The sequence below is a fragment of the Tachysurus fulvidraco genome, chromosome 17, assembly GCF_022655615.1.
Source record: "Tachysurus fulvidraco isolate hzauxx_2018 chromosome 17, HZAU_PFXX_2.0, whole genome shotgun sequence".
NCBI lineage: Eukaryota > Metazoa > Chordata > Actinopteri > Siluriformes > Bagridae > Tachysurus > Tachysurus fulvidraco.
This window is the reverse complement of record NC_062534.1, coordinates 18,334,559-18,355,127: the sequence shown is the minus strand read 5'-3', so window position 1 is coordinate 18,355,127 and position 20,569 is coordinate 18,334,559. Positions and strand designations below refer to the sequence as shown.

Sequence of the window (20,569 nt, the reverse complement as noted above, 5' to 3'; positions counted from 1 at the left end):
GTAGCTGGTGGAGTTATCTTTGCCCAGCGAGTTTTCGGCCACGCACGTGTAGTTTCCAGAATCTTCTAGTCTCACTTGGCTAATCTGGACCTTTGAGTTTTTCCTGTTTAAAAAGAGCAGAAGAAGGAAAAAGAGCAAAGTCTGTCAGTGAATGTTTTTCAGTGACCTAATTATCTAATGATGAACCGTTTCCCTCAACCCAACAACCCCCATCCTCCAGATTTCTCCAGATTTCACCACTTTTATAAAAAATAACTACAAAGCCATTTTTAAGGTGCAGCTCAGTCGGTAATGTTGATGCCTGACAGTTCAATCCACACTCCTCAGAAAATTTTATCCTCTGAGCCTGTATGCTATTCTGGCAAACATATCTATTTTTAGTGATAACCAAAACCTTGGCTTTTTTTTTTTTTTAAACAGGCCACTGTTAATTAAATGGCTGAGAGTAGGAAAATATGATGGGAGCTCTGGCTACTCTCAAGTGATCATTTCTATGTCTTACTAACTTAACTATCCTCTGAAGGTTTCTCTAATTTACGTGTGAAAAGCAAACAGTAAAGTCTTCCCAGAACATTTACCAGTTACATTTCACTTAGTATGAACAAGCGAGGCTATGCCTTATTAAGCCAATTTACAATATTCTAGGTGCATAAATACGTATAACAGTGTAAATATTTAGTTACATAAATGTCAATTTATATGACGTTTCACTGAATTCGACCTGCTCTGAAGTTCAGTCTGGTGTTTATGCTTCCAATCTGAATTATAATCAAGAATAATCAAGAATCCCTTCACTAACAATTGTTTTGAAGAGCTTTTTGTTGTACCGTTATTTCAGCACTTAAGCTTTGCTGTGACTTTACCATGACCACTTTGAAAATTCACAACGGAGCATATAATAAATCTCCGGTGTTGTATATGTAGTATCTCATTTTATTCTCAATTCATCAGGGTTTGTGTGAACGTCGGCAATGCCGCTTCAGTGTAAACGGCCCACCTCCAATCCCATTCCCCCACAAAACATACACATCTTCATATATTACACATGGGAGCAGTAACCAGGCAATAAATATCAAATATCAGCACTTTATCCAGTAGAGGAATAGGGAAAAAATATATCATCTTACTCCTTGACTTACAGTTTGAACATGAAATTACACATCAAAAAATATCATACAATAATTCTGATCTGTAAGTTGTTGTATTACACATCATTTATAAATGAATTCGATTAATAATGTTACATACACAGTGCATAAATTTGCCTTTGCTGTTTATTCTCAATAGCAATAACATTTACAAAGCGATTCCTGGGTGAGTGAAAAAGTGAAAAAGTTACCAGATTGTATTGTAGGTGTAATTGTGTTTAAAGGATATGATCCCATTCAAAATGTTGCAAAAAATAAGGATCTGAATATAAATAAATCTTCACAATCTCTTTAACATTTTGACACCTTAATGCACACGATAAATTAATATCTAACTTTAACTAACTTTCATTATTTTAAGGTATTTGTTTTTCTGAGGTGGAAGCAAACTGTTGAACCCAGAAGAATCCAGCAAGAGCCTGAAAAACACCTCACTGATCGTAACCTGAGCTCAAACCTAGGAAATGCAATTAAGCATTTAATTTAGTGCTTAATAAAATCATATTATGGATGCATATTTTTTATACTTTGTTGCAGGTGTTGTGAATTGTGAACATTATGGCCAGTTAGAAAAACACTGACAAATTAGTAATTGTAATTAAATGTAGAACTAAAAATGTCCTGGTTTTGGTCGAATTTTGACTTCATTTCTAATTAGGCTTCACATTACAAGTATCATTTTGTATAGCAATATACTGGTGTAAAAATCTAGGAAGCCTGAGTCACTGGTACGTCCAGTGCTGAGTAGGAACTACTACACGAGTTCTGAAGTATCCTCCTAGACTGTAGTGTTCATTAGCTTATATAGAAAATACCAAACTGGCACAGTTCAAGGGAGTCTGGGGCATAGACTAAGGAGACATTGGCCCATATAATACTCTGCAAATTTTAAATATATATAGAACATTTTTTTTAAATGGACAGCTCTGTCAGGAACCTACCTTCACTACAGGAACAGCTCAGTAAATTTCTACATTATTTTTTTATGCAGGCTGAACAGAAAACTGTCCCATAACAACAGACCTGTGCTTCACTCCCCTGAATATCTATATTTACAAACTAGGGCAATCCTTTGAAGGAGCTGATCATTTTTTTTATTTTTAATGCATCAGATACTAAGAATAGCTCCATAGTGCATTTCCAACAGTACATTTCTGTGATTGATATCTGTGGCTGTGCATCAGTGCCAAAGAGTGTGTGGGTGGGTGTGTATGTGTGTATTCACGTTGCATTTCTCTTACTTGTTGGTTTTGATTTTGACATCTTTGCTCTTGCGGAGTTCATTCCCATCTTTGAGCCAGCGAAAGGATGGGCTTGGGTTGCCCTGCACCTCGCATTTTAGGGTCACACGCTCATCTTCCCACACCCACTGAGAACGCATGGGTTTCACCTTTGGCGCTAATGCTACAGAGAGAGAGAGAGAGAGAGAGAGAGAGAGAGAGAGAGAGAGAGAGAGAGAGAGAGAGAGAGAGAGAGAGAGAGAGGGAGAAAGAGAAAAAGAGAGAGTGATAGATGGCAGAAGCAGATAGTGAAAAGTGGACAGGTTTGGGAGGAGCAGGGAAATAGATGGTAGCGAAAGATGACAGAAGAGAATTATGAGAGGTCGATTTACAGGAAAAAGGTAGAAAGAGATGCATGTGCATTTACAGGATACATAAAGGAAAAGGAAGGAAAGAGAAAGAGAGAGAGAGAGAGAGAGAGAGAGAGAGAGAGAGAGAGAGAGAGAGAGAGAGAGAGAGAGAGTAAAGAAATTAATGTGTTTGATGCTGTAATCCATCTGGAAGCATAACAAAAAAAAAAACAAGACAAGTAGTTTTAAAATAATATAAAAAGTGATAAAACCACAGAATTGACTTGTCAAACATATACTGTATGTATAGTTGTGTAATCACACACATTAACAATATCAGCGCTTGCCAATTTAGAAGGTACCGGCCTAGTTTTATAGACAAAACTGTACTGACTTACTGTTGATAAACTAGACATACTGAAAGACATTCTGTTACAGAATTATTTTTACATTCTGTTATCAGAATTATTTTGAATTTCATCTGCATATTTTTCAGCAACACATCGAAAGAGCCTTGTTTCTTAACATTCGTATCATGAAGTTTCTTTTCTCTGAATGGAATAGCTTAACACACAGATGTTAATGCCTCAGGCTTTTCTTTATTGCAAGACTATAAGAGCTGATGCAGTGGGACCCAAGGAAGCTATCACAGCTTTTCTCTTTTGTCAAGAGCACACCCGCAACCTTCTTTCACTCTCCCTCATATATATACAGTATATACACACAAACACATGCACATACTCACATAAAAACCCTTTACACACTGCCACTTCTTTATAATTTGATATCATTTTATATTGTAACAAATGCTTCTGAATATGAAGCGATGTCAATACAACACAACCAATTAAACAGTGAATAGTCTGTCAATGAGTCCCTTGTTTGTGTCAGTTTTTTTTCCGGTGGATCAGTGTGTAGCAGCTACTGTATAAGACATTGCCTGAGAGAATGTATTCAGTAGCAGATACTCCGGGACTGTCTTATGTGTCTCTCAGTTCAACCGCAGCTGCATTTCAAACGTGGCTTACAAAAATAGAGCGTTAATGGACTTTGTTATCTATGAAACAGAAAATAGAGAAAGTTCTATAAAACATTATACACCTCGTCTGTCATTTGCTTATCATTTTATGACTACACTATGCTTGACAACAAATAATATGAAATATTCTGGATGAGAAGTGGTCCAACGAACTTTGTTAAACATTATATGAAGCTCTTTGCTGTCTCTCTGTCCTTAGGAAGCTTACATGGTTACATGGTGCCAATAATTTTGAAAAAGCACTACTTCAAATATTTTTGTTATAAGAAGTTATGTTCTGCCTGAGCAGTTTTCTTCAGACCTTGTGGAGTATATTCATGTCCTTACTGATAATCATTAGTGTTGTTGTCACCTCTTGACCACACATGGCTGGCGTATAAAATGATCCTGCTTTGTCATGTTTGTTCTCATTCTCATCTTGCCAAGAAACCGAGGATTCAAAGATGCTGAGTACAGCGCTCCTTAGGTCAGGGTAATTCTAGTGTTTGACATATTGCGATTCTTGCCATACTGTAGCTGAATGTGTCTTTAAAATAGACACTTTGTCTGTAGTTTCTGTTAGCAGGCAATTTCATAATATAACGTAATTTAATATAAAGTCATAATAACTACAACTTGAAGAAGGAGATATTCCAGGCAATGCTCTCCTTATTGAGTTGAGAAGTCTAGGACAGGTAGAAGAGCTGCATCAAAAGCAGTTGAAGAAGCAGAATTTGGAGAGACCATGGAATCAGACGTGCAGGTGATTTAAATGGAGTTCTGGTCAGTGCCTCAGGAGGATGAGACGAGACTGTGATCAAGCTCTGCTGACCAAGTGAGAGGAATGTTGACCCATACTGAAGATACTGTTGAGCAATAGAAGGAACACTGTGACCAACCTCTTAACCCAATGGATTTGCCCTTCCTTAGGGAACCAGTGCCAGGAATCTCAGTCGTATTGGAGTCTATCTATGTGGCTAAGCTTACTATGCCAGTTAGAAACCTTAAAAGTAGGAAGACTGCTGGTATGGATGATATGTTGAAAGCATTATAAAAGCTTGAAGTTTTGTATTGAATCTTTTCAATATTTCATGCACATCTGGGATAAAAAATTGCACTGAGGTTTTGATCCCTTTTTTTTTTAAAGGCAATAGGATGGTGTCTTCCAATTACAGGGCAATTATACTCCTGAGCCTCTTAGCTAAGGTTACAGGGATGTTATCGCTGTGGAGGCTAGAGGTAACAGCACTGTTATTTGCAGATGTTGTTGTTCTCTTGGCACCATTAACAGTGGACATGAGCATTTTACTGCTGAGAATGAAACAGTTGGGATAAAAATCAGCACCAGCAAGACTCAGGCCATAGTTCATTACAGGAAAATATTGGGAAATTCGCTACTGGTGAGATGACAGACCTTGCCCCTGGATATAAAGTTTACGTAGCTTGGGATCTTATTCTTGGGAGAAGGAAAATGAGAATGTGAAAATTGACAAGTAGAACGGGTCACAGCATCACAATTGTAGTACAGACTGTGTGGTGATGAAGCAGGAGCTCATGGTTCGGTTCTCTGTTTACCAGTCAATCTCCTCCATCCCTATACTTACCTATAGTCATGAGCTGAGGGGCAGTGACAGAAAGTATGGGTTTGCAAGTACAGGTGGTCAGCAGAATTTCCTGTGGAAATAAGATTAGAATGCTAGGCACACTCTCTATCGTAGGATGAGGTGGTTGGAAGGTGCTGCACTTCCAAATCAAGAAGAGCCAGCTGAGGTGTTACAGCTCACTGTACAGCTGTATCAGGCACATTCCACTCGACTGAAGAGATTATATATCATAGTTAGCTTTGAAAATTCTGCTGATGCCCCACAAATATTTGTTACTTTTTTTAAGAATATAATTCCCCCAACACACACACACACACACACACACACACACACACACACACACACACACACACACACACACACACACATACACACATACTCCTAGAACTCACACACATCAAGCTCCTGATCATCTCCTGCTGCTCTAACCAGTAATTTTACCAAGTGTAATGAGTTGGACGGGCTTCACATTCCTTTAATGAGCAGACCCAAAATAATTAACTAAGAGTTAAACAAGAAGAAAAAAATGTGTTCTGTGCCCCACCATTAGGAAACATGTCAAGGAATCCTTGGTTATAAATCTTGATAAATATTCCTTTTTAAAATAAACTTTTCTTTCAATTTTTTAATGTATTAGTTCCTTTTCTTTTTGTACATCTCACTCGCTCATTTTCTACCGCTTTATCCGAACTTCTCGGGTCACGGGGGGCCTGTGCCTATCTCAGGCGTCATCGGGCATCAAGGCAGGATACACCCTGGAAGGAGTGCCAACCCATCACAGGGCACACACACTCTCATTCACTCACACACTACGGACAATTTTCCAGAGATGCCAATCAACCTACCATGCATGTCTTTTGACCGGGGGAGGAAACCGGAGTACCAGGAGGAAACCCCCGAGGCACGGGGAGAACATGCAAACTCCGCACACACAAGGTGGGAATCGAATCCCGACCCTGGAGGTGTGAGGCGAATGTGCTACCCACTAAGCCACCGTGCCCCCCTCTTTTTGTACTTATGTTTATATATATATATATATATATATATATATATATATATATATATATATATATATATATATATATATATATATATATATATATAGTACTTTGGGAAAGTTGGGGTGATGCTCTGGACATTAAAGGGTTATAGAATCCTAAAATGGCTTCACATGCCCTCTATTCTGTAGTAATCAAGCTATATGTCATGGACAGACATTCTCATCACAAAGTGTGTATGGTTAGTGTGTATGTAGGCTTGTGTTTGCTCACTGAAGTGTGTGTGTGCCCTTGAAGTGAGTGTGTATTGCCGTGAACCTGCAGCACACTGCAGTTGTGGATGAGGGCTTTCGCTCAAATCAGCGTTTTCTGACAGTTGTATCACTCTCATTAAAGAGCGGAGAGGGGGAGAGAGGAAAAAGCGTGAGAAGGTATAGAAAGCCATCCACTACTGTACCTCTCTGAGACATTCACCCCCATCCACCCACACACACACTCTTGTGAGTACATCCACACATATACAGTACATACACATGGACACCAGAGGTTAACATTACAATGACAATTACAGAACAAACATGCAAAAATAAGCAGTCTTTGTCCTTGGGCTGCAAATCAGAGCTAATGCACAGCTTGGCACTTATGTCTTGTAGCATGTACAACTCAGGTTAGCCCAGGAACACTAGCCATTAACTACAGTATTATGAAGACTTCTACTGTTGTTCTTATCAATGAGCAAAGAATAATAAGACCGAAGCAGGAACCAAGGTGCTTTATTCCCCTGTTTGCACTCTCTCATTCTTCCTTGGGTGTCCCATCAAGCCTTTAATTTGATTTCAGTGTAGTGTACAGCAAGATACTTTCTTAATCTGCTTATATGGAAACTCTCTAAAATGTGCACTCTGTAGGTAACTGAAACTAAAGAGCAGGTTAAGGACACAGACAGACTGACTAACAGGAAAATGTTTTTCTCTTAACAAGCTGATTATTGCTTGTGTCAGATTTTAAGGTCTTTGCCACACTTCTCATATGCATCAGTGTGCAGATACTGGAATGATGGAACAGGTTATTTGCCACATATTAATTACAGCACAATGAAATACTTTTTTCACATATCCCCTCTTAGGAAGTTGGAGTCAGAGTGCAGGGTCAGTCATGATACAGTATCCATAAAACAAGAGGTTTAAGGGCCTTGCTCAAGGGCCCAAGGGTGGCAGCTTGGTACTGTTGAAGCTTGTACCGCTGACCTTCAGATCAGTAACACAAAGCCTTAACAAAGCCTAAAACTTTGCTGCGTCAGTGGTGAGCATACTACCTGAAAGCCCAGCATGTAACTGGATAAAACTTTAAAAAAAAGTTTTTTAGACAGGACATTCTTTCCTGATATTGTGTATTTTTTTCTTTATTTTTTTTTCATATTCCATTTGTATTATCATGGCCACAGCCAATCTGCACAGAATATCTCATTCTATGTTTTGTTTTTCTAGCACATCAATGCTGTTCGGTGATGATAGAAGAAGCAATATGAGAAATCCAGAAGAGTTCTTATATCCCATGTATAGTATATCCCAACAGTATTGCCTAGCAGGATGGGATGCCATGGTAAATGTAGGACCCTATGCAGAATTCATTTGAGTGGTCATGTCTGTGCAACCTTTTTTGGGTTCGTTTCATATTTGGTGAGAGCAGTGTGAAAAATATCAGGCTGTGCTCATGAAATAGTAATAAATTAGCGATTTGCCATTTGGCAGAACGTGTAATATTCTAGTTATATTCTGGTAGCTGTCAATAAAGTATTTGTTCATGGGAAATATGTTATTTTCTGTAGTGATAGAAAAACAAAATCAGGACATGGAGAGCTGAAATTAACAGACAGTACTGGTAGAATTTTCTGAACAATGTCAACAACATACACTGAGTAAATGATTTACCTAAGTCACGGTGCATCTAACTGTCCAGTAACCTCCAGAGGTTTGACCGCATCCAAAACAATATTAAAGGAGAAACAAAAAGTCAACGTTGCAAAAGAATCGAGATACAGTATAAACCACATAAGCGCCTCCAACACCTACAAAGGTGTTATGCAAGATTCATTTTCCAACATCACACAAACTTTTCACCTTGTCTGAAGGTGTAAGTGATGAGGGTGATGAGGCTTACACTATGTCTGGTAGCTGTCATTCACACAATGAGGAATACCAAAAGGACACATCCAGATCACATTGGATTAGGTTTATAGATCTTGAGAAAGAAGGCTGGAATTAAAATACAAATAAAAGTTTTTAATGTCAGTGCTCGGGTAAAGCCCCGTTTCTGTCCTATTTTTTCTCTCTCTTCATTCTTTTCAAACTGTGACTGCACTGCTTGGCAGTTGCACTTCAACAGAGTGACGCATACTTCCACATCTCCCACACAGCGATAAACGAACGTGTGTTCGCGTTCTCTTCTTTCCCTGCAACGGATTATCTTTCTTCCCTTGCTCCTTCCTTTTCTCTTTCCCTTGCGTCTCTCTCCTCTCCTGCTGTCTCTGCTGCTGCGGTTTGTCATGCTGAGGTGGGATTATGGAGCGTGGCAGAGAAGACAGTGTGTGTGTTTGTGTGTGTGTGTGTGTGTGTGTGTGTGTGTGTGTGTGTGTGTGTGTGTGTGTGTGTGTGTGTGTGTGTGTAGGTGTGTGTGTATGAGTGAGAGAGAGGGGGGGTGGGAGAGGAAAAGAACGATGCAGAACGCTTCAGCACTGCAGGAGAAACCAACCCCTCATACAGCAGAGATAGGGGGGGGGGGTTGGAAAGATGAGAGAGGAGCAGTGAGCGAGGAAGGATGGCTGGAAAGCTTGTCACAGTCATGGACTTAACTAGTCGTGGAGGAGAAGCTGGATGAGTAATATTACAGTTCTGGAAAGGAGCATACCAGGAAATGAATGACATAGAGAAATGGACAGAGAGGAAAAGAGAGCGAAATATAGGAAGGTGACTAAATGAAGACAGAAACAATGGGAATATTAGGTGCCGGGGGGTGACTGTAATGTAATTAGAGTGAATGTGAAAGCGAATGTTAAGCCTACAGGACACTGAGGAACATATCTACTAACATTTTCTGCCATTGCAAACCATGTTCTTACAAAATTACATCTTACTGTCATTATTCAATTGTCCAGTTAGTCTCCCCAGCCAGAGTCTTGATAGATGACCAAACCAGTTGAAATATAAGCTCACTGTGTCGCACGGGGAAGTAATTCAAATTCAAATTCAATTGATTTGTCTAGCGCTTTTAACAATTCCCATTGTCTCAAAGCAGCTTTGAAGAAGTATGGAAACAGAAGAGAGAGATTCAAAATAAATAAATATATAATGATAATAAGAAGAAAAAATATGCAACAAATTTAAAAATATTAACTTAAAATTTAAAATACTATATATCTATCCCTAACCTTATAATTAAATAAACTTTTATTTGTATAGTGCTTTTGACAACAGCCATGGCCACAAAGCAGCTGTACAGATATCCAGATGTAGATTTTGAGTCCAAAAGGGCAAACCAGAAGTAGCATGGCAAGTAAAAACTGTCTAAGACTACATTAAGTGTGTATGAAAGGATGTACCAGATTTTTCAATTTTCCTGATTACATCAACACTTCACTTCTCAGCAAATACAGATGTCTACAATATACATTTAAGCCTATAGACTGAATACACATGACATGTAGCATTCATTTCTTCATTAAATAAGAACACAGGACTTTTATGATCAAAAATGATGATGATAGAAATCAACTTATTGTCAAATATAATAGTAATAACTGATATTATCTCCAAAGCTTCCACAGATGGCTCCATTTACCCTATTTTTTCAAGATTATGATTTTTTTCATTAGATAGTTATCTAGTTTGTGATATTTTCTCGTGATATTTCAGTGCCAACTGAAAAAAAATGAAAAGATTCTAATAATTGTCTTGCTTTTCACACATACACAAGAGATAAAAAAAAAACACGAGCATGCCATTTTGTTTCTTTTATAAGCAACCATGAAGAAACTGAGACCTGTAACCTGCTTTTTTCATACAGACATAAAACAGTTTCACCAGAATCAGTCTGCAGACCTGTTACAAAACAGACCCATAATTTGATAACACACACAAATTTAATTTCCCTGGTGAAAGTAAGAACAAATTAGTCCAGGCTGCTGTCTCAGTGTTGTGTATGGCATCTCTAGGGGAAAAAAAGCTACTGCAAACCCCCATACTGTGTGTCATAAAAAGAATAAGACTATAGTATCAAATGTTTTTACGTGTCCATGCAAACATAGACAGAAACACAAGCACAGACCAGAGAGCTTCTTTGCTAGTACAACTGACAAGGGCTATACCTTAATATAGTTGAGGAAATGACTTCATTACTGTTGAGGGGAAAAAAAAAGATGAAGATTCAAAGAGGCAATACAGTGCTTTAAAAATTCATGAAAGGTTGACAGATATATATCAACTATAGCAGAATTCATATCTGGTGGAAATTAGGATGTGCATGTGAACATAATAGAACAATGATCCAACAATAGCATTTTTTGCTAGCATATGCTGTAAGAGTGCATTTTTCTTAATTAGATGTGAGACCAGTGTATCCAATTATGCTCTCAGTAGACTACTATAGTGGAGGTTTGTCGGCTGTAGAATGGATGCTGGGCCTGAAGCATGTGACCTTCAGTCCCCTGTGTCTTCCAAAAAGCTGTCAAAACTAGACCACCGTTAAGGATAGAATAACTGCAGTAGGAAAAACTCAAAACTTTGCTAAAAAAAACACATATAGCAGTTTATTTCTTAGAGGAAATCTTGCACTTAGACTTTGTACATAAATGTTATGTAATTTATTGACTGCCATCTATCAGTCTGCACTGAATATGATCTGCTATCATAATGTCATCTGATTCGATGTCAGGAACTGTCTGACAAGTGAACATATCCAGCCGTCCTGTGGTCTGAAACAGATGAAGGGATAGACGATGATCAACACACACTGTGATGGAAAAGGATGAGCCATCGTCTTTACCTCTACATCATAGCTCTGCTTTACAAATCCTTCTATTTCCTTCTTAACTCTTCAGGGTCCAAAAGCATTTGAGGACACAGTGACTTGAGGCTTGGACTTTATCAGGTCTTTTCAGTTTGAAATGCTTCAAAGGAACAACATGATAATCATCTGCTAATTAGTGAGCCAAAACTTTTGGAGATATTGTACATGTGTTTAAGTGTCAGTTAGTGTAGCCTTCAGCATGAATGCTGTATATTTGAAAAGACTTTGTTCAACCCTCAGTCGTCAGCCTGTTTTCTAGAACGGTCTGAATTTAGCGACGACTAAATATTGCATGTCAGATAAAATATGTATTAGCCTGCAGTGCACTGATTACGATGCACATACAATGCACAACCCACAAGCAAGGAACCCTAAATTAAAAATAAACAGAGTGGTGCTATGGTGAAAGACTTTGGGAGATTGGGAGATTGAATCTTGATCACACTTAAGAGAGTCCAGGAGAGACTCGTTTGCTCTGCTCTCTTGGTGGGAAGGATTACATTCGTCTCTGTCATGTTAATCAGAGTGGCACTAGACAATCATAAGCACACGTGAGCCCTTGTATATGGCTGCTATCTGATACCGTCTCCTCCAAGTGTGTTTAGCTCATGTGTCAAAAGACATAATCGTCTTTGCCTTTCACGACTGGTAGCTTGGTGTGATAGGAGAAAGCTGGTGAGTGGGAACTAGCAATAATTAAATGATCAAAAAATGGAGTTAAGGAAGAATTTGCCATAGGTGTAATATTCTGTCTGTGAGCACATTTGCAATTCATCCATCTGAATTTTGAAGAAAAGGATCAGAGCCGTTGAGCAACTTTCATATTTTGGACAAAGAAAATGTCTTCATCATAATGTGTTTTTTAAAAAGAAGCAGATACAGAGAGAAACAGAGCTTGAGAGCACAGTATGCTCTGCCAAACCTTGGCAGCCAGTAAACAAGTAAAATAACTACATTAATAAACTTAGTGAGTAGTGTTATATACTTCTAGGAAATACTTATACATCACTGGCCTTGTCGAGGCCCCATGACCCTGAAAACTAGACACAGAGAGTTTCTGGCAAGTGCTTTTCAATTTATTCAGCTTGCAATCTTGATGCCATGAACTCAAATATTGACGAATGTATTCGTTTTGAATCCTATAAAACACAGGTCTTTAATGTTGCACATTAAACTTGCAATAGAAAGCCATGTAGCGATGACTTCATACAGCATTATAGCACTGAGTTTAACACCATGATTCACTGAAACACTGTAATGCACCGTACATCACAGAATGAAATAAAACCTTCACAGAACAAGATACTATCATTTAGCAAGCACAGAATCATTAGCATGTGTGGAGTTCAATCTGCACCATCATGACGAAATAAAAAACATAACATAACTACGAAATCAGCATGTACAACAACACAAAGTGTTGTACATTACATACCTCACACTGCTTGCCAAAAGGATCAATTTAAAATGTTAACTATTTTTCAGAGCTCCTATCGTGAGCTCATGAGACACACATATGAACATTTTTTTGTTCTGCAAATATCAATACATTTACTGCACTAAAGGACACAAAAACCAATGTAAAGTAAAACACTGACCCAATTAAAGGGATGGTCACTACAAGCCTATTATTCTACACCTTTAGAAATGAAATGCATGCGAATTAGGTATTTTATTTCACAATAAAATCATGGTATTAACATTGTGCTTTATGTAATATTCTATATCTATATTTCTAAATGTCTGTAGCTAGAAGGTCAGCCTGTTACCTGTTACTCATGTAAAGCACTTTGGCATCACCAGCTGCGTTCCATCAGCTTGAAGCACTGCACGTGGAGGCAGTGTACATATGAGCCTCTTTGTATTTTTTATAATAGAGCTCAATGTGCAGTTATTCACCAGTCAGGTCTCAAAGGACCAGCTCTGTGTGTGGTGTATGGTTTCTCTCCTTGTAGCTGTGTGTGTATAGCTGCATCTGGATGTGCTTTTCATTTCCTGCATCCTGCATGTATATTATTAACAACCAGATGTCAAAATGCTAAATAAATTATTAAGGAACTCAATATATAAAATTAATCTGTGTAAAAAAATCCAGTATTGACAGTTAATATTTATTTTAGTTTTACTTGTACTGGCTTTCTTTCATCTATTCATTGTTCTTTTAATTATTCAGATAAGTACTTATTTGTTAATTTAGGCTAATTCCCAATGAGCAGCCAGCTCTGACCTATTATACAATAGCAACACACCCTTCCTCTGAGAAGTATGATACTCGAAAAAAAAGGTGGGGGGAATAGCTCAGTGGCAAATATGTTGGACTACTGATTAGAAGGTTGCAAGCTCAAATCCCAGGACCACCAAACTGCCAATCCCCAACTGCCCAGCTGTATAAGAAATACAAGATAAAATCGTTCTGGAAAAGCCTGTCAGCTAAATGTATATGATGCCAACTAAGCCAAGCTCATTTTGAGCTGATGCAGAAACCTGCTATCTGCCCTCTTCCAAGTACACAAGTTCACAGACACACATAACGGTGATAGACAGGGTAAAGGGACTATGTCATATCTCTCACACAAAGATCAGAGCCTATGCTTGCTCTCTATATGCAACTCCTGGCTGCAGATCACTGTGGTATTGGTGCTGCTGAAACCTGAAGTCTATTCTCTATTTACTTGAACCTCTTTGGAATACTCTGACACTGATTTTTATTTCATAAACCCTATTACATTTTAGCTTCAGACAATTTTCTTTTTAGATATTTGTAAAAAAAAAAAAAAAAAAAAAAAAAATTTATATTATCACTGTTTCATCTTATTATCCTGTTTATATTTACATTTACAGCATTTAACAGACACCCTTTTCCAGAGCAACTTACATTTTATCTCATTTTTTGTACAACCGAGCAATTGAGGTTTAAGGGGCTCAGCAGTGGCAGCTTGGTGGACGTAGGAATCGAGCTCACAACCTTCCGATCGGTAGCCCAACACCTTAACCAAGGGCACTACATACACACCCATAATGAGTGATAGAGAGACATGATAGTGACACGATAGCATTGGTGTTTGATTATTCCCTTTATGTCATTTGGAATAAGCAAACACCAATGCTTTACACTGTTATATATAGCCAGTTAATGCATTTCTTCATTAATGTCCACAAAAAAGTGAACATCTACAATATGATGCTCATGAGTTTAATTATATATATATATATAATCTTGACCTGCAGATTAAGTAACTTTCTTCCTTGAAAACCTTATTAATGTTTTTGGTATACATGTTCCTAAAAAAAATCATAAAAAAACAAGAAAAAATAACAACAATGAAATTAGATCCTGAGACTTTTTTGCAGTGTAGTCAACAAGCTCGGTTAAGAGTTATATTCATGCTGCCATTGGAAAACAGTGTGTTTCATGGAAAGCTGATTAAACAGATCCGTCCCTAATCAGTGTAAGGTCTTTGTAAAGCTGTATTGTAAGCTGTGTAGGCCTTTTTTTCTGATTGCCAATGTTCATTATGTTACTATGCTCTCTGTGTTCTTAATGGTTGGTTTGATTAGGGTTTAAGAGCTTTTGCAGATGATGTTGTTGGTAAAAGGTTTAGAACCTCTTACCTAAAAGAAATGTTTGTTGACATGTACAGTAAATGACTGGTTTAATGCCTGGGGGTGTGGTAGCCTAGTGGTTAAGGTGTTGAACTCCTGATCAGAAGGTTGTGAGTTTGAATCACAGCTCCACCAAACTACTACTGCTGAACAAAGCCCCTTAATGCTCTAAAAAAATGAGATGAAAATGTAAGTTGTTCTGGTTAAGGGTGTAGGCCATAAATATTCAAGCTTTGTGGGCTCGTCTCTTTTACCTCTACAGAATACTACACTGTCACTATTTCCATCACCATCATTCCTCAGCTAACATGAAATGCTGGATGAAAGAACATATATAAATGCATCTGTCATTATTTTGTCAGAGGCATTTTTTTATTTCATATTCAAAATAAACTTCAACACAGCCAACACAAAAATAAAACAAGAAATATATATTAAAGCTAATAAAGAGTACATTGTCAGACAGAGCCTCTAAACAAGAGTAAATAATCTGAACAGATTCTTAAATCATATGTCTCATAAGAACAAGGAAAAAATACACGCAGAAATAAATAGCAAGATACTGTAAAGTGTTAAAGAAAACAACAAATTAGTGATTTAGGAAGGACAAACTCAGATCATCAATGAGATGGAAAGGGTGCTTAGGAACAAATAAGCAAATACTTCTTATGTTTATTTATGTGTTTATCATTTAATATTTTCATTATATTTATTGCGCATTGTGGCAGATATGATCATATAAGAAAAGTCGTCAGTGAGTGTGTGTGTGTGTGTGTGTGTGTGTGTGTGTGTGTGTGTGTGTGTGTGTGTGTGTGTGTGACACACACACACACACACACACACACACACACACACACACACACACACACACACACACACACACACACACACACACACACAAAGTTCCCCAAAACCTTCCATCCAGTGCTTTTCACTCAAGGACAGCTAATTCTCGTTTCTCTCTCTCTCTCTCTCTCTCTCTCTCTCTCTCTCTCTCTCTCTCTCTCTCTCTCTCTCTCTCTCTCTCACACACACACACACACACACACACACACACACACACACACACACACAGCCAACATGCATGTATCATGTATGATATGCATCATGCCTCTTACACACAAGTACACACCCCACTCTTTCATTTATTCTCACGTCCTCACGCAGGCATCAACAGACCGCACTATTCTATTGCCTTGTGTATCTGCTTTAATAAGTAATTTACATGCAGGAATCAAGTCTGAAAAAATGCCTTCCATTGGCCTAAATAACACCAGACTCTAGAGAGAATCTGTAAGCTTGTGTTAGTAACTGAAAAATGCCTAAAGATATCGACAACAGTTGCATTATGTCATTATGAATGTCTGTATTCACAGCACTGGATATATGTCTGTAAATGTAAGGTGTGAAAGAGTTTGTGTGTGTGTGTGTGTGTGTGTGTGTGTGTGTGTGTGTGTGTGTGTGTGTGTGTGTGTGTGTGTGTGTGTGTGAGAGAGAGAGAGAGAGAGAGAGAGAGAGAGAGTGAGAGTGAAAGAGAGAGAAAGCATACACTAGAAACACCTCTTTCACTCAGAGTAGAATATCTGCAGCGCACAGCTGTCACCATGGAAACCACTATTGAGAAAAAGACAGAGAGAGACATAGACAGAGACAGATTGACAGAGACAGATCACCTTTTGTGGCTGTACAGCACATGACTGATGAAATATAAGATAGGCCATGGTACACTTTTCTGAGATATTGCGGGTGTCACCTGTACTTAACACTGATTATTGTAATCATCACTCACAGAAAAAAAAAATAATAATATCCGCTGTTTCTTGTGATGTGTATAAATGATTTTAATTAAAACATTTCTGTGTAAAACTCTGGGATACTGTAATATTCTGTCTAGATTTGTCTAGGAGCCAAGAAGGTCTTGCCAAAAAAGCACAAATGAGTGCAAAGTGTTCCATATTTATTTGGGCAAGATTAATAATTCAAATAAATATATTTAATAGAAAAACCATGGTCACTAACAATAACTGAATGAATGCATTAGTTTGTGTAACTAAACAGGTTACATTAGTAATTATTATTTAACAGGCTTTAAATTGCGTCAACTGCAGTAAACATTTTTATGGCGTCTCGTAGCTGCTGTAGATTTAAATACCGGTTAAAACAGAACCCTATCAGTTCAACAATGTGCTTGACTCTAATAATATTTCCTGAAACCTGTGTGTGAAGCTACAGCCACACTGTCATTTACTGTTACTTACCAAATAATTCACTCAGTTGGATTTAGTTGGTATTTGGGTGAAGTAGCTCATTTATGTTGAAGCAGAGGACATAAATAATGAACAGCCATGAAACTGGGTTGTAAGACTGCACTTAAAGTCACTGCACCATTTTGTCACTGAAGGCAGTAATGCATAAGCATAAGTAAGTTTGAAAATAGCAGTGAACAATCAGATTTTGAATGCCACATCATCCTGCACTACTGCTACTAGTCTACTTGAGCACTGGCACATCCATTTAAAAGCACAACCATAGCAACAGAGCACAAATATGAAAATAACAGGCTTTGCACCCAATCTACAAAAAAACAGAGCCATCAGTGTGCTGGGTTTCAAAAATACATGATTGCCACGATTCAAATAGAAGAATATTATAATCAAAAGTTGTGATCACTCTTTTTAAACATGATTATTAATATTCTTGGATAAACTGAAATGCCAAGCCTTTGCTTTTATACATCCCTGCAATCAGTTTCTGGATAAAGTTTTTTATATTCAACACCCATTCTTCTTGAGTTATCTTTTTATACTGTGGCATACGCTGTCTTTTGCCAATCATATCCGAAAACTAACTGGGTCATGGCAAAACTTTGCTTTCTATTTTTTGTATAATTTCCCCCATATTTTTTTAAAATTGTAAAATTTCAATTCGCGCATTCTCTTTTTACACCCAGGAGTGCAAGTCTATATCTTTATCAGCTATTTCTGTGCACAATGCACGGTCGATAGAGCTGTACTATGACTGCTGCACACACACACACACACACACACACACACACACACACACACACACACACACACACACACACACACACACACACACATACACACACACACGGTTTTCTGTTCATGTTCGTGTTCAGTACATGCAGGCAGTTAGCTAGCAAGGTATCATAACCAGCTATTTGTCATGTCTGCCCAAAGAACATGCCAACACTGGAATTCGATGGGTTATTAATTCATGGACTCACTGCTGCACATTGGAGTAAATCATTATAATTGTCATGCCACATCTATTCAAAGCAAATAACTCAACATAACTGTATTAGAAATCAAATGTGTCTTATAGTAGACCAGAGATGTCCAATTTTGTCCTGGAAACCCACTACAATCAATACCGCACAGCGTTTTTCCTGCTATTAGACATGATTCCGCTCATCTAGCTAATTACTAAACCTTTATCATCCAGATGAGGTTTTTTTAGGCACTGAAAGCATGTCCCAGTCAGGGGAACCCCAGTGTAGGGCTGGCACTCACTGCAATGCCTCTTACCTGGTACTATCCTTACTGATGGTGGGATGGCTGACAGCAGCCTATTGGAGGAGCTTATTAAGCAGATAGCATGTCAGGCGTGGTTTACACATGCACTCGCATGAGAGCTTTGGCAGGCACAAGTGAATGGATTCCCCAGAGAGATGAGCTGCTGGCTAATTGCAAAGCAAAAGGAGCTGACATGGCAAGTTGGTCTAAGCCAGAATTTCCAGCCTCATTACAACCTCAACATCTTGGCCATACAGATACCGAGCTGATCAAAGAGCACGGACAATGATAGAGCACCTTAAATCTTAAACATATAAATTCATTTTTTTTTAAATCTATTAGACCACCGTGTTGTCTAATTGTTACAAAATATGTAACAATAATCTATTCATTATTTTATGTGTGATTATTTATTATGATCACTGGTGATGCAAATATGTAAAAACGTATATGTATGAACCCACTGGAGCTTCAGGCATGAGAAGTTCAAGATAAAAATAACCTTAAAGAAGATGTATGGAAGTTTACACCTTATTTCATCACCATAGATCAGAAAATGAAGAAAAAGGAATTAAATGTATGTTCATTTATAGCTTGTTTGTTGTATAGAAGCAGGAAATTCATAAATCAATTCAAACTTGTTCACCCAATGCTATTTCTTCAAAAGACTCCAAAGGATTTTAATAAGAAGCATAGTTTAGTCTATGATGTTATCCAAAGAACAAACTTTATGTACTCGTATAGCTGTGTACAATTAGGACGTTTTAGTGATCACAGAAGAAAATACAAAATCAAGCAAATAAAAAAATATTCCCTGCAATTATTCAAAAGATTTTGTACAGATTTGGGGCAAGACGTATTGTGTCACACCATAACAACGCAATTTCAGCCAAAGCCCTCTTCCTTACATGTGTGTTGAATATGGGTAGAGCTATCCTAGAAAGTGTTTACATATGTGTAGGAGTTTAAAAGAACAAGCTTTTTCACATTCAAGTTTTTGGAGGGAAAAAAAAAAGGAAGCACAAAAAACTCGGTCACAACAATCATAAAAAAACTTACAGACCAGCAACACCAATGACACTACATGACACACACAGCATGAGCTATGCATCATGGGGTTCAGCAGTGCAGCAATTATGATCTGATATGATGGCCTACTTAACAGTGCTATTAGCCTACTATGCATCAGTCAAGTATGCCAAGCAATGAAGTGTTGACCCGATACTCCAGGCACTGCACTGTTATCAATTCATTTCTGAATTAGACATTCCTGACACCCCTGTGAGGAAAGAGCACCTACAGGGAAAGTGGGAGAGGGAAAAAAAAAGGATGAGCAGAACGTAAGTGATGAATAGTTGATGAAGTGCTTGCAGGCAAAAAAGAAGAGAAAAGCTATCTTTTCCCTCCCTCTCTCACTTCTCTCACTCCTTCTTTCAAAGAAAATGCACCCCAAAACATGATTTTTAAATAGACAACTCCACTTGCTTGGCTGATTTTTGGGTCAAAATTAAATCAAACATTTCAGTTTTTCCAATTCTCTATGAATATTTGCTAATGCCATATGGACTGGTCAATGCTCCTGCTGTTGTCCAGATCTTTGTTAACAGTGTACTAAGAGATCTTATTGGAATATTTGTGATTGCCAGCATTGAGCCCACACCAGGGCTCTGGATTGATTTATCAGAACAATTTCTTTCTGCTCGCTCTATCATCAGGAGATTGTGAGTTCGAAGAGAGCTTAAGGAGCAAATCTGGTCATGCTGTATGGGGGGAGGGGATGTCATCTCTCCTGTCAATCATTATACTAGCCAATTGTGGGTGTCTGGGAGATTATTTATGTGGAAGAGGACAGATTTTTTTATAGGTTTTTACGCTGCCTTGTGGCACAGCATGAGCAGCAGTAGAAAAGATGCAGTTCACTGGCGTCACTTGTCTCAGAGGTAGTCCGTGCTAGTCTTTAACCTGCCCAGTTGGTATCTATAATATTATAAGGAAGAGCTGGCTTGTGGGTTGGAATAAACAGATGAC

The 20,569-nt window shown here is 38.1% G+C and overlaps 1 protein-coding gene across 2 annotated transcripts in view; it reads right to left on the bottom strand.

The window, feature by feature from the left end:
- nrg2b (neuregulin 2b) overlaps positions 1-20,569 on the bottom strand; it is a 55,701-nt gene that overhangs the window by 27,628 nt on the left and 7,504 nt on the right. For both annotated transcript variants that reach the window (XM_027135889.2, XM_027135890.2), the window contains exons 2-3: positions 2,390-2,552; positions 1-103 (exon numbers count right to left, since the gene is read on the bottom strand). The exon at positions 1-103 is cut by the window's left edge and continues 16 nt beyond it. In XM_027135889.2, coding sequence (XP_026991690.1) covers positions 1-103; positions 2,390-2,552 — 266 coding nt within the window. The remainder of the gene's footprint in view (positions 104-2,389; positions 2,553-20,569) is intronic.